Raw genomic sequence first — 15323 nt, forward strand, 5'->3', positions numbered from 1 at the left:
GTTGGTAAGTTAAACACCCATAAAATTTGATCAATTCTTTGTCACAAAAGAGTTGAATTCAAACAAATTTTAAAATGAAATATAAATCCAAGGTATTGAATTTTTTATTTTCTAAAAATAATTATTATATTATCCTTATAGGTGTTTACCCGAACCTAATCAAGTTGAGTTTGTTAAAATAATGAATTCACTTTTTTGTTCAATACTTATAGAATGTTAAAGAAGTTCATTCTATCAACTTTTATTTATTATTGAAATATGCACATTTATCGAAAAGTTTCATATTGCGCTCTCTCTCATATTTACGATAACTCTACTCTTAATAATTAATATTTAAAAGGAATAAGGAATTTTTTAAATTAAAGTTTTATTTTAAACAAACATACAAATTTGGATCTTGTGAAATTATTATTATTTATTTAAATTACAATATGATGGTCCTTATAGTTTGATATGTTGGGATTTGTGTCATAAAGTCTAATAATTAATTAGTTGATTAATTTAATTGTTAAATATACAATATTCTTCATTAACAGTTAAAAATCCAATGTTATTACATAAAGTCTTGAACAATATGTAGTCGACGTACAAGTTGATCATGTTCAAGAAATAACCTAAATGTCTATAATATATAGGTAAGATTAGATGTCTTATCCTAGTGACATTGTAAATACGACCCACATTGTAATGATTACAAATGATTTGATTCAAACCGTTCATTTAGAGACATGTGAGTAGAGATATCCTATATAAAGAGTATGTATAAGACCGGACCGCAAAATAATTAATCTCTTATAAATCCGTTAATTAATGAGATTAATATCTCATAGAATGATCATGTGCGATTCGATTTGAATCCTAAGTGAATTATGATCTTCTATATGTGAGGTATTGACCTTTGATTTGCACAAGTGAAAGTGGTCCAAGTTTTCTACTCAATAAGTCTATTATTATGGGGACTTGACTAAATGAAGAGCTGAAAACACAACTTCACAATATAAAATTCACTTCTTCCTATATATGGTAGTAGACGAGTAACTCCCTTAAGTGTCGTTTCGAGGTCTTGAACTAGAGGCCTTATCCTTTCACTGCCGCGAGAAGGACTTAGCTTGTGGCTAGACCATAAAAAAATTATTCACTAGAGAGATCAATGATACTTAAGGAAAAGATGTAATTACAGGGGTAAAATGGACATTTAACCCATATGTAATTACGAACAACTCACGAAAGATCGCAACTTGTCCTGCAATATACAATAGTTCAACTAAGTGTATAGCGGTTTGCCTTGTAGTCAATGAATGAAGTTTAATTGATTAATACTGAGTCATATGAGTTTATAATCTATAGGTTCATAAAATCCCATTTATAGATCACCGAGGATCCAATATATTGGGGAAAAAATTGAACCTTCAGATTTTATAAAGAAAGACATTAATTGTATTGGATACAATTAATACATATTTTATTATAAAGTTTATTTGGATGAGATTAAAATAAATTAATTAAATATTTTGGATAAGATTCAAATTAAGAGATAATGCAAATAATAAATATTCAAATATGATTTAAATTTTTTTAGGATTATGAGTAATTAAAGTTCTATAAATAGGGCTTAGAGAGTGTCGTATCTTATTTATTCGAGTTTCGATCTAAGTGATTCAATGTATTGAAATCTTTTCCGAGCCTTACACAATAGGTTATTCAAAATACCAAATTTGCTAGTGAATAAATTAATGTTTGTTATCATTAAAATATTAACTGAATCTCTATGGCCATTTTGTATAGATTTTTCTCCAAGAAAAATCTCTCAATAGGAGTATAGCAAGGAAGACCTAGACTTCACCACTTCGAGGAGGAGATAGTGGATCGGTAAAAGTATGATGTTTAACCCTTTTCTTCTCATTTTTGTATTTTTAATTATTTCAATAAATCAAAGAATGCGATCATCACGCTTCTACCATAATTCAATTCCCTTCTAGATAAATTTCAAATTTGATTCAATTTGAATTTGGATCCCAATCAATTCTTTATCCCAAATCAAATTTCACAAAATCTATTTTACAATTTTGTTCCAAATGATCTATATATATTTTGGATATAATCTAACATTTATAATTAAATTTGGGTATGTTGCAAATTTTATCCTAAATAATTTTTAAAATTTTTAAGAAAATTTGTTATATTCGTATTCAATCCTATATCAAAATGGAGTGAAATTGAAAATCAAAAGATACAATGATGATGATGAAAAATTCAAACTCAAGTTTGTTGCTACAGAAAAATTTGGATGGAAATATATATCTATATATATGTGTGTATATATACAGTGGTAAAAAAAAAAAAAAAATTGCAAGTAAGTTTTAGAATTAAAAGGTAAATAATTTTGCACACCAAACACATATATCCTAAATGCAAATAAACAATTCTACACATCAAATACAAATTATTTAATTTCGTATAAAACTAAACAACTCTAACTTAATAACTCGATCCAGTCGTCCAAATGCCCCTACACAAAGTTAAACATTTTAATATCGTTAGAGTGAGAACATAATCATATAATCTTTTGTCTCAAATTTGTAACAATAGACGTGAGAATAAAATTTTTAGATCCATGAAAATGAATGATGTAGGTACTATCATAAAGTGGACAATGTCAAAATAAGCTTAACTCAAAATAAAATAGGTTAATTATCATTTAAAAATAAATAAATAAATAATATATTGGATGAATTGATTTTATTTTTATTTCAACGGTAGAGATTCAAACATGTTAATGAAAAATACATGTTTTAATCAATAGCTAATAGAACTAAAATATATATTTATTTTTCACGTTTATACGGTATGATTATAATATTTTTGTTTTTGAAAAAAATTATAATATCTTAGGCTACATATTTAAATAATTTTGAACTTAAATGATTAAAACGTAAGATTATGATAATAAAAAGAAACAATATAAATGTCCTTGTTCTTCTCGGTTTCCGACAAATCTCAGCCACCCACGTGTCGTCGATTACAGGTCATCATGATCTTGGCGCGACACAGCATAACAAAACCCATTCCACCTCTTAAAAAAATCATTATTCTAATTCTCTCTCCTCCATCATCATCGTCGTCTTCCCCTCTCTAAAAAGTTGAATTCCTTTCCCTCTCTCATTGCGAATTCCTCAAAGGCCAATCTTCAAATTGCCCTAATTCGCCACTTTCCCCATTTGAGGATTCCTCTGATCCTCCTCCATAGGAGCGCCTACATAATTTGTTACCGATCCTCGTTTCCAGGGGAGAATTTGATCTGTGTTTTTCTTGAATTTTGATTTGTTTTCAATCGATTTGTTCTTGTTTCTCTCTCTCTCTCTCTCTTCGGAAAAGGTTAGGATCTCGGCGACATGAGCTTTCAAGATATCGAGGCTGGTCGCCCTTTTGCTTCTTCGAGGAGAGACCTCATCAATGGCAAACAAGATCCCACGCAAGCCGTTGCTTCGGGTATATTTCAGATTAATACTGCCGTCGCTACGTTTCAGAGGCTTGTTAATACCTTAGGAACACCTAAGGATACGCCTGAGCTACGCGAGAAGCTGTGAGTTTCTGTTATTTGTTATTTGTTTTTTTTTTTTTCTCTTTGGTTTCTTGTTGATGTTTTGATGCTAGGGTTCCTGAATTGTATGATTCGTCGATGATATCCATGGCTTTCTCAATGGATTGTTGAATTTTGTGAATTGCTGTCTGTTTGTTGAGTTTCGAACCGCTATTACTTTGAGGAGGGTTCAACGATGCGGTTTGCTTCCTATTGATTGTATCCGTAAAAATGTTAGGTTTCTTTATAGTTTTGTCTTGTGCGTTGTCCTTGGCGTTTGTTTTTTCTCTAGGAAAACATTCTGACCGTGGAAAAGATATGCATGGGAGATACCCGTGGTTTGGACTAGCGCCATCTCTTCCTTTGGAAACGGGTATCATAGTCCTACATTTCTATGCAGTTTCAGTTTGTAGAGCTCTTAGTGTTTGTCTCTCCGCACTTTCGTTTGGAGCAGTATTGGAAAATAATAGGAACCATGTGAGATACTAGTTAGTCCAACTCGGGTAATACAAACTATATGAGGCTAGGTTGTGACCTCATATAATGTGTACGTATATAAGGTTACTCCTAGTGGTCTGAAGCCTTGGATTAAGAGATGAGAATAATGATATATGTTTTAGATAAGGCACACCGTCCCAAAGCTAGGGTATTGATGTAAAAATAATCCTCAATATTTTCTGTTCATTGATATGTATTTCATCATAAGAAAGGCCTACGATTTCTCTCGATCTCAACCACACTAATTATTGCCATAGCTGCGTTGACTCAAATTCTTAAATTTGTTTCTCAAGCTCTAGCCCCCAAGGTCATAGCCAATTGGACATGTCTTTAAAAGTTCTTTGGTTCCTCTGTGCCAAACCTTCCATGAAGTAGCTGCAACAAATCTTAGCTTTCCTCTTAAGAATTAGACCAGAAGAAGTTGTTTGATTTCTTCTTTAGTACTCTTGGGGAAATACCAGTCTGCAAAAAGAACTGAACACTGTCTTCATGTCTTCATGGTTGCTCTTACAAAGGCCATGCCAGTAGAACTAATAAATGTGTAGCTGTCTTGAATGAATAGCATTTGCGGTATTTGGCCCTGTAAAAGAAAAAACACTGCTAGGCTCCTCTCACTCCAAACAATCTCTTTTAACATGGTATAAAAGTACAGTTATAGATGATTTGTAGAATTTTTTTCCAAATATGACAATTATGATATTTTCACTAGCATACACAAAAACATTTTTCCCATCAATATTTGTTTTTTTTATTCAAATAAATAAATTACGAAATACCTAGGATCTCATAGTAATTTCATCCTTTATTTTTGTGTGCCCTTTTTATACAATTGTCATGGTGGTGGTTGTGTCCATGGAATGATGCATAACTTATAAACTTTTAATTCCATATAAACTATTGGAACTGACCTTTTTGTGGCATATGATTTTATATTATTGACTCCTCATTGAGTAATTAAACTTGCCTGTCAATTATCTTAGAGACACCACAGTTTTGTTTGTCTTCAATTTTTTTTTAAAAAAAATTAAGAATTTGTCTTCACTTTCCATGTTGATTTTTTTCCAATAAAAAAATATTTTAATCTTTTGTTGATCCCTTGCAGGCACAAGACCAGGTTACATATTGGACAGTTGGTTAAAGACACCTCTGCTAAACTTAAACAAGCCAGCGACATAGATCATCATGCTGAAGTTAATGTAAGACTCTTCTTAACACTCCTGTCCAAAATCCCCCCCCCCCCAAAAAAAAAAAAAATCCAACTAAAAAATCTCCTCTCATTGGAAGATATAACTTTTCCAATTTGAATACACTGTGGATTTGGTCAGTATGAAATTATGAAGTAGCACTCTATGATGGCAAGTTACAATATCTAGTTTCCACCACTATCTTTCATTCTGCATACATAGTTTCATTAAATTGATGCATTGGCTATTGTTTGTTTGAATATCCAACTGGAAAATTGTGGGCTGTTTTCTGGAATCTTACTGATTCTACAACCAACTTTCAGTGAGATGATGTGAGAAGGTTTAGTTTGGATGTCAAATCCCACTTGCATAGTAAGAGCACCATTGTATAATCTCTCTTTGTTGTAGTAGAAATTGGAATTAGTTTCACTCTGACCCATTAATGAGGATAGAGTATGAATGTATTTATTAGGGCATGAAGTATATTAGATACCTAATAGTAACTTGAAAATTATCCCTCCCCACTTTCTTAAAACAATGTGATAATTCTGCAGGCCAGCAAGAAAATTGCAGATGCTAAACTTGCGAAAGATTTTCAAGCAGTGTTGAAAGAATTTCAGAAGGCTCAACGACTTGCAGCTGAGAGGGAAACAGCATATACACCTTTTGTTCCCCAAACTGTTCTACCTTCTAGGTACGTCAGGTTTATTATAAACATTTGTACTTTTTTGCTCTTTCTTTTTTCTTTAAAAAGAGAAAACAGAGAAAAGTAGTTCCATTTTATCAAAAGGGGAGGGATGTGAAAAGAGGTAAGCTACCCAAAGAAACGTATTGGATTGCTCCTTCTGGTATATAAGATATTTGCATGGAGTATTTGTTGATTACAAACTACATGGGAGTTACTTGTGAATGTTGATTTCCCTTGGTTTTGAATACATCATTATTAACATTGAAATGCATTGTGGTTTTGGTTGGAACCTATATAAAGCTACACAGCTGGCGAGGCAGATGCAAGCTCAGAGAAGAATCTTGAACAGCGTGCCCTCCTTGTGGAATCTAGGAGGTAATAGTTTTCTCTCTGCATTTTGTTGCTAGGTGTTGGGTTAGATTAAGAACCTTGGAAAGTATAATATTTATGCAGTTGAATTTATGTTTCAAATGCTCTGCTCTGTGTACGATGAAATGATGTTGGAGTTGGACTCTTTATGCAAGAACGTGATTTCATTAAATAACCCAATGGGATAAAATGCTAAACCACATACATAGTCCATAGTGTTAAAATAGAACGAGTTTAACAATTATCGTGAAATAGTGAATCCTATTGTGGCATTTACCCTCTTTTCTTTTTAGCTTCTTTTTTCTTGCTTGTCAAAAAGTGAATCCTGAGACCGGAATAGGATGTGTCGTTATGCTGTTATGCATAATGTTTTCTGCCATGCCAGATACAATTTATCTAAAATTTGCTACTTAGAAACTCGATTACAGTTAGGTGGGTACATGCGTCTCTTTTAATTTGGATTGATTGTTTGTGCAGACAAGAGGTCTTGCTATTGGACAATGAAATAGCTTTCAATGAGGCAATAATTGAGGAAAGAGAGCAAGGCATTCATGAAATCCAGCAGCAAATTGGAGAAGTGAATGAAATTTTTAAAGATCTTGCGGTTCTAGTCCATGAACAGGGAGCCATGATTGGTAAGTAACTTTAGTTGATAAAGTTGCAGAATTTTGTGTAGCTGAAGTTATTCATGTATATATCACCATGGTTGTAGATGATATTGGATCCAACATAGAGGGTGCCCATGCTGCAACGTCACAGGGAACAACTCAGCTTGTAAAAGCTTCAAAGACACAAAGATCAAATTCATCTCTGGTGAGCCCCTACGTTTTCCTTATATTTGCAAGGATTTTTTTGATTTTTTATTTATAGCAATTCATCTCTGGATGAGCCCTTACGTTTCCCGTTTGGAGGTCAGCGTCGCAATGTCTATGTGAAAACTCGTAGGAGGGTAGGGAAGTGAAGAGTGACTCCCCTGGCTGTTTCTTATTACATTTACAGCTCTTAGAATATTGACTCGTTATTTTTTACATTTCATTCGAAACTGGTTTTAAGATCTGACACTTGAATACTACTCTAAATCAATAAGCACTGTAGTGTTTGTTCTTTTTCATGCATAAGAACCACAAACATGGTAACTCTGACAGGTGTTTCCTACATCTAATTCACTGTTTTTCTTTTGTTTGATTTAACAGGCTTGCTTACTTTTGGTGATATTTGGTATTATTCTCCTCATTGTGATCATAATAGTTGTTGCTTAAAAGAAGTTTGCATTGACTTGACGCAAGAAACTTGCTGCTGGTTGTAGCAAGAAGATCAATTCTCCTGTTAGTTTGTTTTGATAAAGTTTACATTGTTCTTGGATCCTGCCTTCGGGGGGAAGGGAAGGGGTTGTGAAGAGGCTCTATGTATACAATGTCGATACGCCTTCAGAGTATACACCTCGCTTCTGTCGGGTCGACCATCCTCTTCCATTTGGAAATGTCATAACCTCTTTGTGTGAATGTGTGCAACTTGCTTGTTTCTTCTTCTTTTACTTTTTATTTTTTTTAATTATTCAATTATATTGATAAATTATTTTTTTTCCTCACTTAGCTGTTCTGTACTGTTGCACACAAAGCATTTACCTCATTTGCACCTTGGCTGGTAAAATGAGAGGAGAGAGAGAGGGGTTTCACTCTCTCTCTCTCCCCTCTGTGTCTGTCTGTAATAAATAGAAGGGTTTGGTCTGTTCTTTTTTGTGATTGTTGTAACTTGGGTAGTGACTGAATCATGGTAAAACTACCTGCTGCTGTTCTTGTGTTATTTGGGCAAAATAGAGGATCATTTTCTTTGTGATTTATTTTATTTTTTATGAACCAAAGGGCCATACGGACTAGTTGCCGTTGGTGAAGCTGTTAACGACTTCGCCTATTGGTTTTATTTCACAGTTAATCAAGGAAAAGAATCTTTTATTCGAAGAGAACAAAAACCAAATTTGAGGATTCATTTGCTAATTATTCAATTTTTTATATTTTTGTTTTTGAAAATTAAATCTTTAGGTACTTGAGTTTTCAGAACGGCTGAAAGTGAAATTAATTGCAGGCACAATCAAAAATAAAATACTAGATCACTGAACGTGATTCTAGAATCACATCAATCATTCACAGTAAGTGAATGGGTGAAGGTCTTAACTTCCCCGGCATAACAAATCAAATCTGAGCATAAGAGCAAGGCCATCTTCGATTCCCCACTAAACTCGAAAAGAAGAAAGAAAAAGGATAAAAAAAAGAAAAATCCCATCTCTCCAAACAAAGAAGCAGGAATCCAACTTCATTGTTAGACCACAAAAATTCAACGAAAACATTCCACTCAATATGAAAAGTTATGGATTTGAGTGACGTAGTACAAAACAAAAGAGAAACCTGACTACAATTTTTTCAAAGTACTTTGGTTGCAACTTCGGTAGATTTACCGACTCCATCGGTATAATCAATCCAACTGTTATGATTTTTCCCATTGTTACAAGGACTTTTGATTAATATTTCACGGTATCCAAAGTCAGCCAAATGAACCTGTTTACATGCAAAAGATGTACTAATAAATATAATTTTTCTATCAGTCAGCCATCTGTATAATACTAAGAATAAATTGGGATCTGCATCCTGTTAAAAAAAAAGCTCTCAAACATTAGAAATACATTTGGCATCCCAAACAAAATTGATATTATTGCCTCCAAAGCAACAAATCCCTGTAATACCCATACCTTTCAGTTCCTTCTCTCTCAATCCAAGAGGCCGAACTTAAAATTCATTAACCATTAACATCATTGTGTATAGTATTTACAGACCTTACCATAATATTCTAGCCACAGCTTGGTAAATGGACAAAAGATATGAATGGGAGATAATTCATCATGAGTCTTTTCCTCCACGACCATCGAAAGGCAACCTGTAAAACGAAGCCGAAGCCAACGCTAAAATATGAATCAAGATAAGGAAAGTTGCAACTTGTAAGAATGGACACCTGACTATGCGCAAAAATAAGCAGTTAAAAAGTAGGAATTGAGTTACATGATGTCATTATTAAGGATATAGAAGTAGAAGTGATCATTCATCTCCAATTTACCTTAATCAGTCATTCGGAACTAATTTACATTTGATGTCAAGTTCAAACCCTTTTAATATCTGAAGTGAGAAGGCCCATCTGTTCCGTAAGTTTATCCACGTGTTTAGATTTGTCCCATGCATTTTCTACTTGCTGCATATCGTTCGTCTTTGGTAATCCTCCTCCGACCATAAAGTCAGCCTCCTCGTCCTGACATGGACTTTGCACAAGCAAATCGTCCCAGAAGTTGGAATTGTCTAGCAAGGCATCAATATCAGCATCAGGGGACATGTTATCAATCTCGATAGGAATAGTTCCATTGGTATCTAAAAAACCCGGACTTATAAATGCAGCATTTCCTGCCTCCGGTACCCTATAGTCCACTTCAGGAACACCAATAATGCTCTCAGACACCATTTCAGATATATGGGAAAGCTCAGGCATGATTACATCTGTCTCAGAAACAGACAGGGAAGAAGCTTCTCGAGCCTCTGGACCCCGCACAGCATTAACAGCAAAGGGAGCAATTGAAACCTTGTCAGAATTTGTAGCTTGGGGTGACGATTGAATTTCTGATTTGGCTGTTGAGGGGCCGTGAGGAGCAACACCAGAAGCTGCTGAATTAAAAGATGAGGTCGGAGGTACCTCTTGCAGAGTCACGCCTGATACAGAACTGGAAGAGTTCCCATTGTCCATTGCTGAACACGATGATTGCAAACCATCACTAATTAGGAAACTGTCGGTATTGTGGTTCAATGGTTCCATACGAGAAGTATCTATTTTCATTATCTGCCTCAACATTGTTTTTGCTGCCTCATTCATGAGAGGTTGATACTTCACAATTTGCCCATCAGGCACAGTAGAATGCTCAGAATCAGAAATTCCATCCTGCTTTAGCCTTCGCTTTTTATTAGCTTCACTTATGCGTCTAGTACTTTCATTTTGCTGCTGCACGAACTGAGCCAAAAAGCCAGGGCTTTGCACAGCCTTTGCAAGGAATGACATCATCTGCTGCTGTCGCTGCTCCATACCCTGTAGACGCTGTACCATAGTTTGCAGCTGGTTGTCAGTAGTCTGTTGCTGCTGCCTCAATCTCACAAGTTCCTGCATGAGTACATTTTTGTCTCTTTTGAGCCTCTCAACCTCTTCCTCCAAACCGAACTTACCAACTTCCACACAAGCTCCAACTGAGGAACTTTGTCCATGAGACTGCTGTGGTTGTTGCTGACTTTGCCCATGGACAGGTTTTCGCCGAGTAATACTCTTAAGCAGGTGTTTCTGACCTCTTAAGAAGCCTTCATTAGCAAATTCCCAACGGTCTGGATCCACTTTCCTGAAGCCCTGTTAAACAATATAAATAACTAAGTACAGTGGAGGAATCAAACATCTGGAAAGGTGTGAGTAAGCCAAATGAATGATCATTAAAGGAAAACCGATAACTGAATATATATTTACACAAAAAGGAACTGCAACTATCGGTGTTTTTATTTAATACTTTCTCTGCCAAGTCATTTTACAATTTCATTGAGGGAGAGGCTACACTTCCTACTATGTTTCGTGAGTTGATTTGGAAAGCCAAACACAACAAAATGTTTCCTCTTGGTACATTATGTAAGCAAATTTATAAATAGAAAACCAATTATTGGAACATTGCCATCTGCTGGAATTTCAAAATTGTTGGGGTCTTCCATCTTGAAGGGGGAAATGATGCAATAGTTACCTCTTAGTTTTCTTATAGGTATATAGTCTGGAAAAACAAGCTTAGATCTGATGGAAGGAAAATGTGGTTCATGGCTTCATGCTTTCCTCTAGGAGACTTGGTTGAAGAAATAAGAGGGAATCTTGCAAAATTCCAAGTCAGCAGCTTGCAATTTGCGATTAGGTGTTTTTTCTTTCCTCCTCTTCGAGTTTTCTTTCTTTCCAATTCTTTTCAAAATTACAGTGTAGCACCATGACCAACGAGAACTTGTGTCCAATAAAAACGGAAACTTAAATATTTCACCATATGGAAGAACCACAAGAAGAATCCAATATTTTAAGACGCTTTCAATCACCAGATAACTAAGCATATATTTACACTAAAGGAATTAGAGCATCAACTTCTACACTTGCCCATCCATTGTTCTCGATAGCTTCTTCATAAATGAATTTATTTTTAAAACCAAGGCAATCTTCAGCTTGCTCTACTTTATCCAAGGCCTAGAAAATGATTCTATAACAGTCCTTGGATGAGGATGGGAAAAGTGCACTGTTCCCTCCAGAGACTCCAAAATTTAATCATCCTACCATGCCCCCCTTCTTTGAGAGGATAGAGAGAGATGAAAGTAATCTCCTAAATTAACAACATAGACGAGAGAGGCTCCTGGAGCTGCAGTGTCAAATGTGAACCATCAAAAAGGACCATCACCCTATTGCATAAGCATTGCAGCAAGTTGCACGGCTTCCTCTTTTATTCTTGGGGTAGGGTGGGATGGGGTTTAGATAGGTAACATTAACAACATCAAAGGAATAACATATGTTAAAAGAACAATGGAATGAAAATTTTACTGCTGGAAGAAACAGTAGCTGCAGTGCAGCCACTAAAGGAACATCTCCAAATTGAATATCATTAACCTTCGTTCTTCAACACTGGATGATCCAAGGATCCTCTATTTGGAAGATAGACAGGTTGGTTGGGAATTCAAGCTTGGAGCAGCCTTTCCTAGACTCCATAACCCTCTCATCAGCCAGTCAGCAACAGATTGAGAAGCTAAAAAAATGTTATGGGTTCTGTAGATTGACTTACATTGTGAGTCACAAGTGTTCCAATGGCCCAGTAATGGATTCCTTGTTATCGCCAAGTGTGCTTTTCTTAGTAAACGTTTACAATGTTTAATGCATGGAAATTTTGTTTGACTTATTGCCATCATAGGTTATGAATGCCGATTATAATCTATGTTGATGTCCCTAAATAGCCAATCAAACAGATGCTTGTCAACCTATAGCTGGTTTTGACTTATTGGGCTCCATTTACATGATCTAATACATGCCCAATTTCTTGTGATACAAAGCATTGTCTCAAAAAGGATTGATGGGAGAGCAGAAGATTATATCTTTACTTAACCAGGGGAGATTTTATAAAAGCTACCCACTTTGAATGAGCAGAAGAGAACACATAGTAGTAAAATTACAGTAGAAAGAAGATAGTAATTACAAAACTCTTCCCAATGCAAGGACAAGTAGGAATGAACTCCCTAACATCCTTGGTATCTTTAGGCTGACCTTAAAAAAAAATTGACTTTTATCTATCCAAATCTCCCATACAAGGACATCTATTGCATTTTCCTCAAGTGATTTACATTTCTTTGGAACTTTTACAGCGCAAGATCTAGAACAGAGCTCTCCGACCCTTCAAAAACAAATTTTAAAAAGAGATGAAGTTGAACAAATAATAAATTACTGGATAACCTAGGAGAATACTAACCAAACACTTGAAGCAAAAGAAAAACAAAGGAACAGATGAAGTCCATCTTCAAAAAACTGATTGCTCATAACACGCCAAGGGGATGCTTCCAAGATGGTCAACAAGTTATAAAGACAGATGAGCAGTAAAGAGGATAATTCATTCTTCCCCATATGAGTTGAAGAGATGTCTTCGGGATAACATATTCCACCCTCCCTCTCCTTGAACCTTGAAATCTATTGAGGAATCCTCTTGAAATGGCCGTCAGAGAACGATTGCCTTCAATGACATTTTCCTACCTTCTGATCCAACCATCACTTGCCAACGATCCTCTTGTTGGCCGCAATTTGAAATAAAAATCCAAGAACCTCCAACACTCTTAAGGTTACTTATCTTTCACTTCCTTCACCCCTTAAGTCAAGGCCATTTAGCTCACTATCATCTTGAGTAATAAGACTCGAGTTCTACTACTAGCCACTGTTTTTACAACTTCATACCAACTAACACAATTGCTGCCACAACCATCAGTTATCTTATCATCCCAAAGGAAGTCCTCTCCTATTCTGTTCCAGCATCTAACTACCTTAGCAAGTAACTTGAGCAGAGATAAACGTTACATTGGGATGAAAGTACATAAAAGATAAATCCCATCCAGTGTGTTACCAAAAAAATATCCCAATGGGTAGAAGCAAACCTCCAACCGCGCCTAGTAATTGGAGTTCTTTTGTTTTGGCATTATTTTTCCATGAATGATTAAGATCTGGCTATTTGTGATCTTTTTTCCTTCCATCTGATGCATTTCTTGTTTTCATCATTCCTAATAGAAGTGTTTCCATTTCCAGAAAAGAAATGACCAAAGACAACTGTATTTCCCATGTTCTAAAACTAAGGGGGAGAAGGTTATCAGCGCAACAGTAGCAAATCAATGACGCCTATTTTAAACATATCAAAAGAATGTCCGACTCCGTAAGATGAGTGGTCCCTACATGTAGAAATAAGACATGCAAATTTTTTGTGCGGAATTCATCAGCACTCAAATCTCTCAAACCCAGAAATTCTACCCAAAACCATGCTCTAATATACAGTTCTTGATGTACATAGAGTCTAAAACTATCTCAAGAACCCTATCGAAAACACACACCTTAAATATCAAATTACGATTACAAAAATGTCCACACATTCAAGATGACGAAACAAACACATCTTTAGAGGAACAAAAAATGCAGCCTAAAACATAAAACGCAGACTACCAATTCCATCCCACGAATTCAATCCACTCCTAGCATCCACTGTTTTCAAGAAACATCAGCCCGATGGCCACTAACCATAATTAACTTCAATCTCATTCTAATTAGTAACCGACAAAGTAAGCAACCCTCACATAAAAAATTAATGATTTGCAGAGATTCTGAACATGAACTAGATCGATGAAAACCAAATCAAATGGTTCTTAATTCAACACAGAACCTCAAAATAAGAGATAAAATAAGCTGAATATCATACATAAGTATTGAGCTGCCTGACGAAGCTGGAGAAGTTATTATGCTTGAAGTATTTGGGCAAAAGATCCCTAGCGAACTCAGGCGGGTTCCAAACCACAAAGCTATTATTCGTAGGGCTCCAAGACACAACCGCATCGGTAGCCGGGTCATCCACCATATCATAAGTCTTACTCAGAAACGGTGGAGGCGCGTTCGAATTAGTGATAGGAGCCGGTACCGTCGGATGTGAGTTGCCACTCCCGGAGGCCAATCCAGCATCACCGCCATTAGCAGTCCCGTCCATCTCACGATCAACAAACACGAAAGGAGTAAGGAACAACAAACAAAACACAAAGTACAGATTCAGAAAATTAGGGTTTCGAAATGTGAGAAACGGAGAAATCCCATCTTCAGGAGGTAATTCTGTTTCAATTGAAGATGAAATGAGAGTGTAGAGAGAGGAATCGGAGGGTTTTGGAGGTGAAGAATGAAGAAACAATGGCGGATGAGAGAGAAGGACGAAGGAGAAATGAAGATTAACAGAGAGACTGAAAATGGGAGTGGTCGTACGGACTAACAGCAAAGCGAAGGAGAAGCTGACCGACTTGCCCTAAATGGAAATCGAAGCTATGAAACGACGCCATTTTGAAATCTTGACCTCCGACGACGTCGTGTTGGTGTGTTTTGACATAAGGTTCCTATTTTGAGGTGCTGCTTTTTTTTTCCCTCGTCAAAAAATAGATAAATGAGAATCCTCAAATACCTTTTTTTTCTTTTTTTTTTTTTTTTTGACTATTAAAGGTTTGAATCTTCTAATACTTGTGAAGAAAAAATGCATTCAAAGGTAATTGAGGTTACGTTTCTTGTTTTTATATCCACTAATTTTCACCATTTGGTGATTGTTTACATAGTTGTATTTTGAGTTTATATATATATATATATATATATATAAAAGGTAGGTAGGATAATTCATAATTAAATTACAAATTTAATCTAT

The 15323-nt window shown here is 35.4% G+C and overlaps 2 protein-coding genes across 3 annotated transcripts; one reads left to right on the plus strand and one right to left on the minus strand.

Annotated features, from left to right (window-relative positions):
• Positions 1-3090: 3090 nt before the first annotated feature.
• Positions 3091-8051, plus strand: LOC120089793 (syntaxin-22). The gene is made up of 7 exons (XM_039047189.1): positions 3091-3583; positions 5181-5274; positions 5817-5956; positions 6251-6325; positions 6797-6954; positions 7032-7132; positions 7513-8051. Exons 1-7 carry the CDS (start codon positions 3393-3395, stop codon positions 7576-7578), a joined length of 825 nt encoding a protein of 274 aa, XP_038903117.1. The 5' UTR covers positions 3091-3392; the 3' UTR covers positions 7579-8051.
• On the minus strand, positions 7839-15045 carry LOC120089792 (heat shock factor protein HSF8-like). Of its 2 annotated transcripts, XR_005485326.1 has the most exons (4): positions 14349-15045; positions 9425-10744; positions 9152-9247; positions 7839-8871 (listed from the first exon to the last, which is right to left on the minus strand). XR_005485326.1 is itself a non-coding variant. In XM_039047188.1 (3 exons), exons 1-2 carry the CDS (start codon positions 14628-14630, stop codon positions 9467-9469), a joined length of 1560 nt encoding a protein of 519 aa, XP_038903116.1. In that variant the 5' UTR covers positions 14631-15045; the 3' UTR covers positions 8928-9247; positions 9425-9466. The 2 variants fall into 2 exon arrangements, 1 of the variants encoding a protein (XP_038903116.1); XM_039047188.1 differs by lacking the exon at positions 7839-8871 and having other exon boundaries at positions 8928-9247.
• Positions 15046-15323: the final 278 nt, after the last annotated feature.

The sequence above is a fragment of the Benincasa hispida genome, chromosome 11 (assembly GCF_009727055.1).
Source record: "Benincasa hispida cultivar B227 chromosome 11, ASM972705v1, whole genome shotgun sequence".
NCBI lineage: Eukaryota > Viridiplantae > Streptophyta > Magnoliopsida > Cucurbitales > Cucurbitaceae > Benincasa > Benincasa hispida.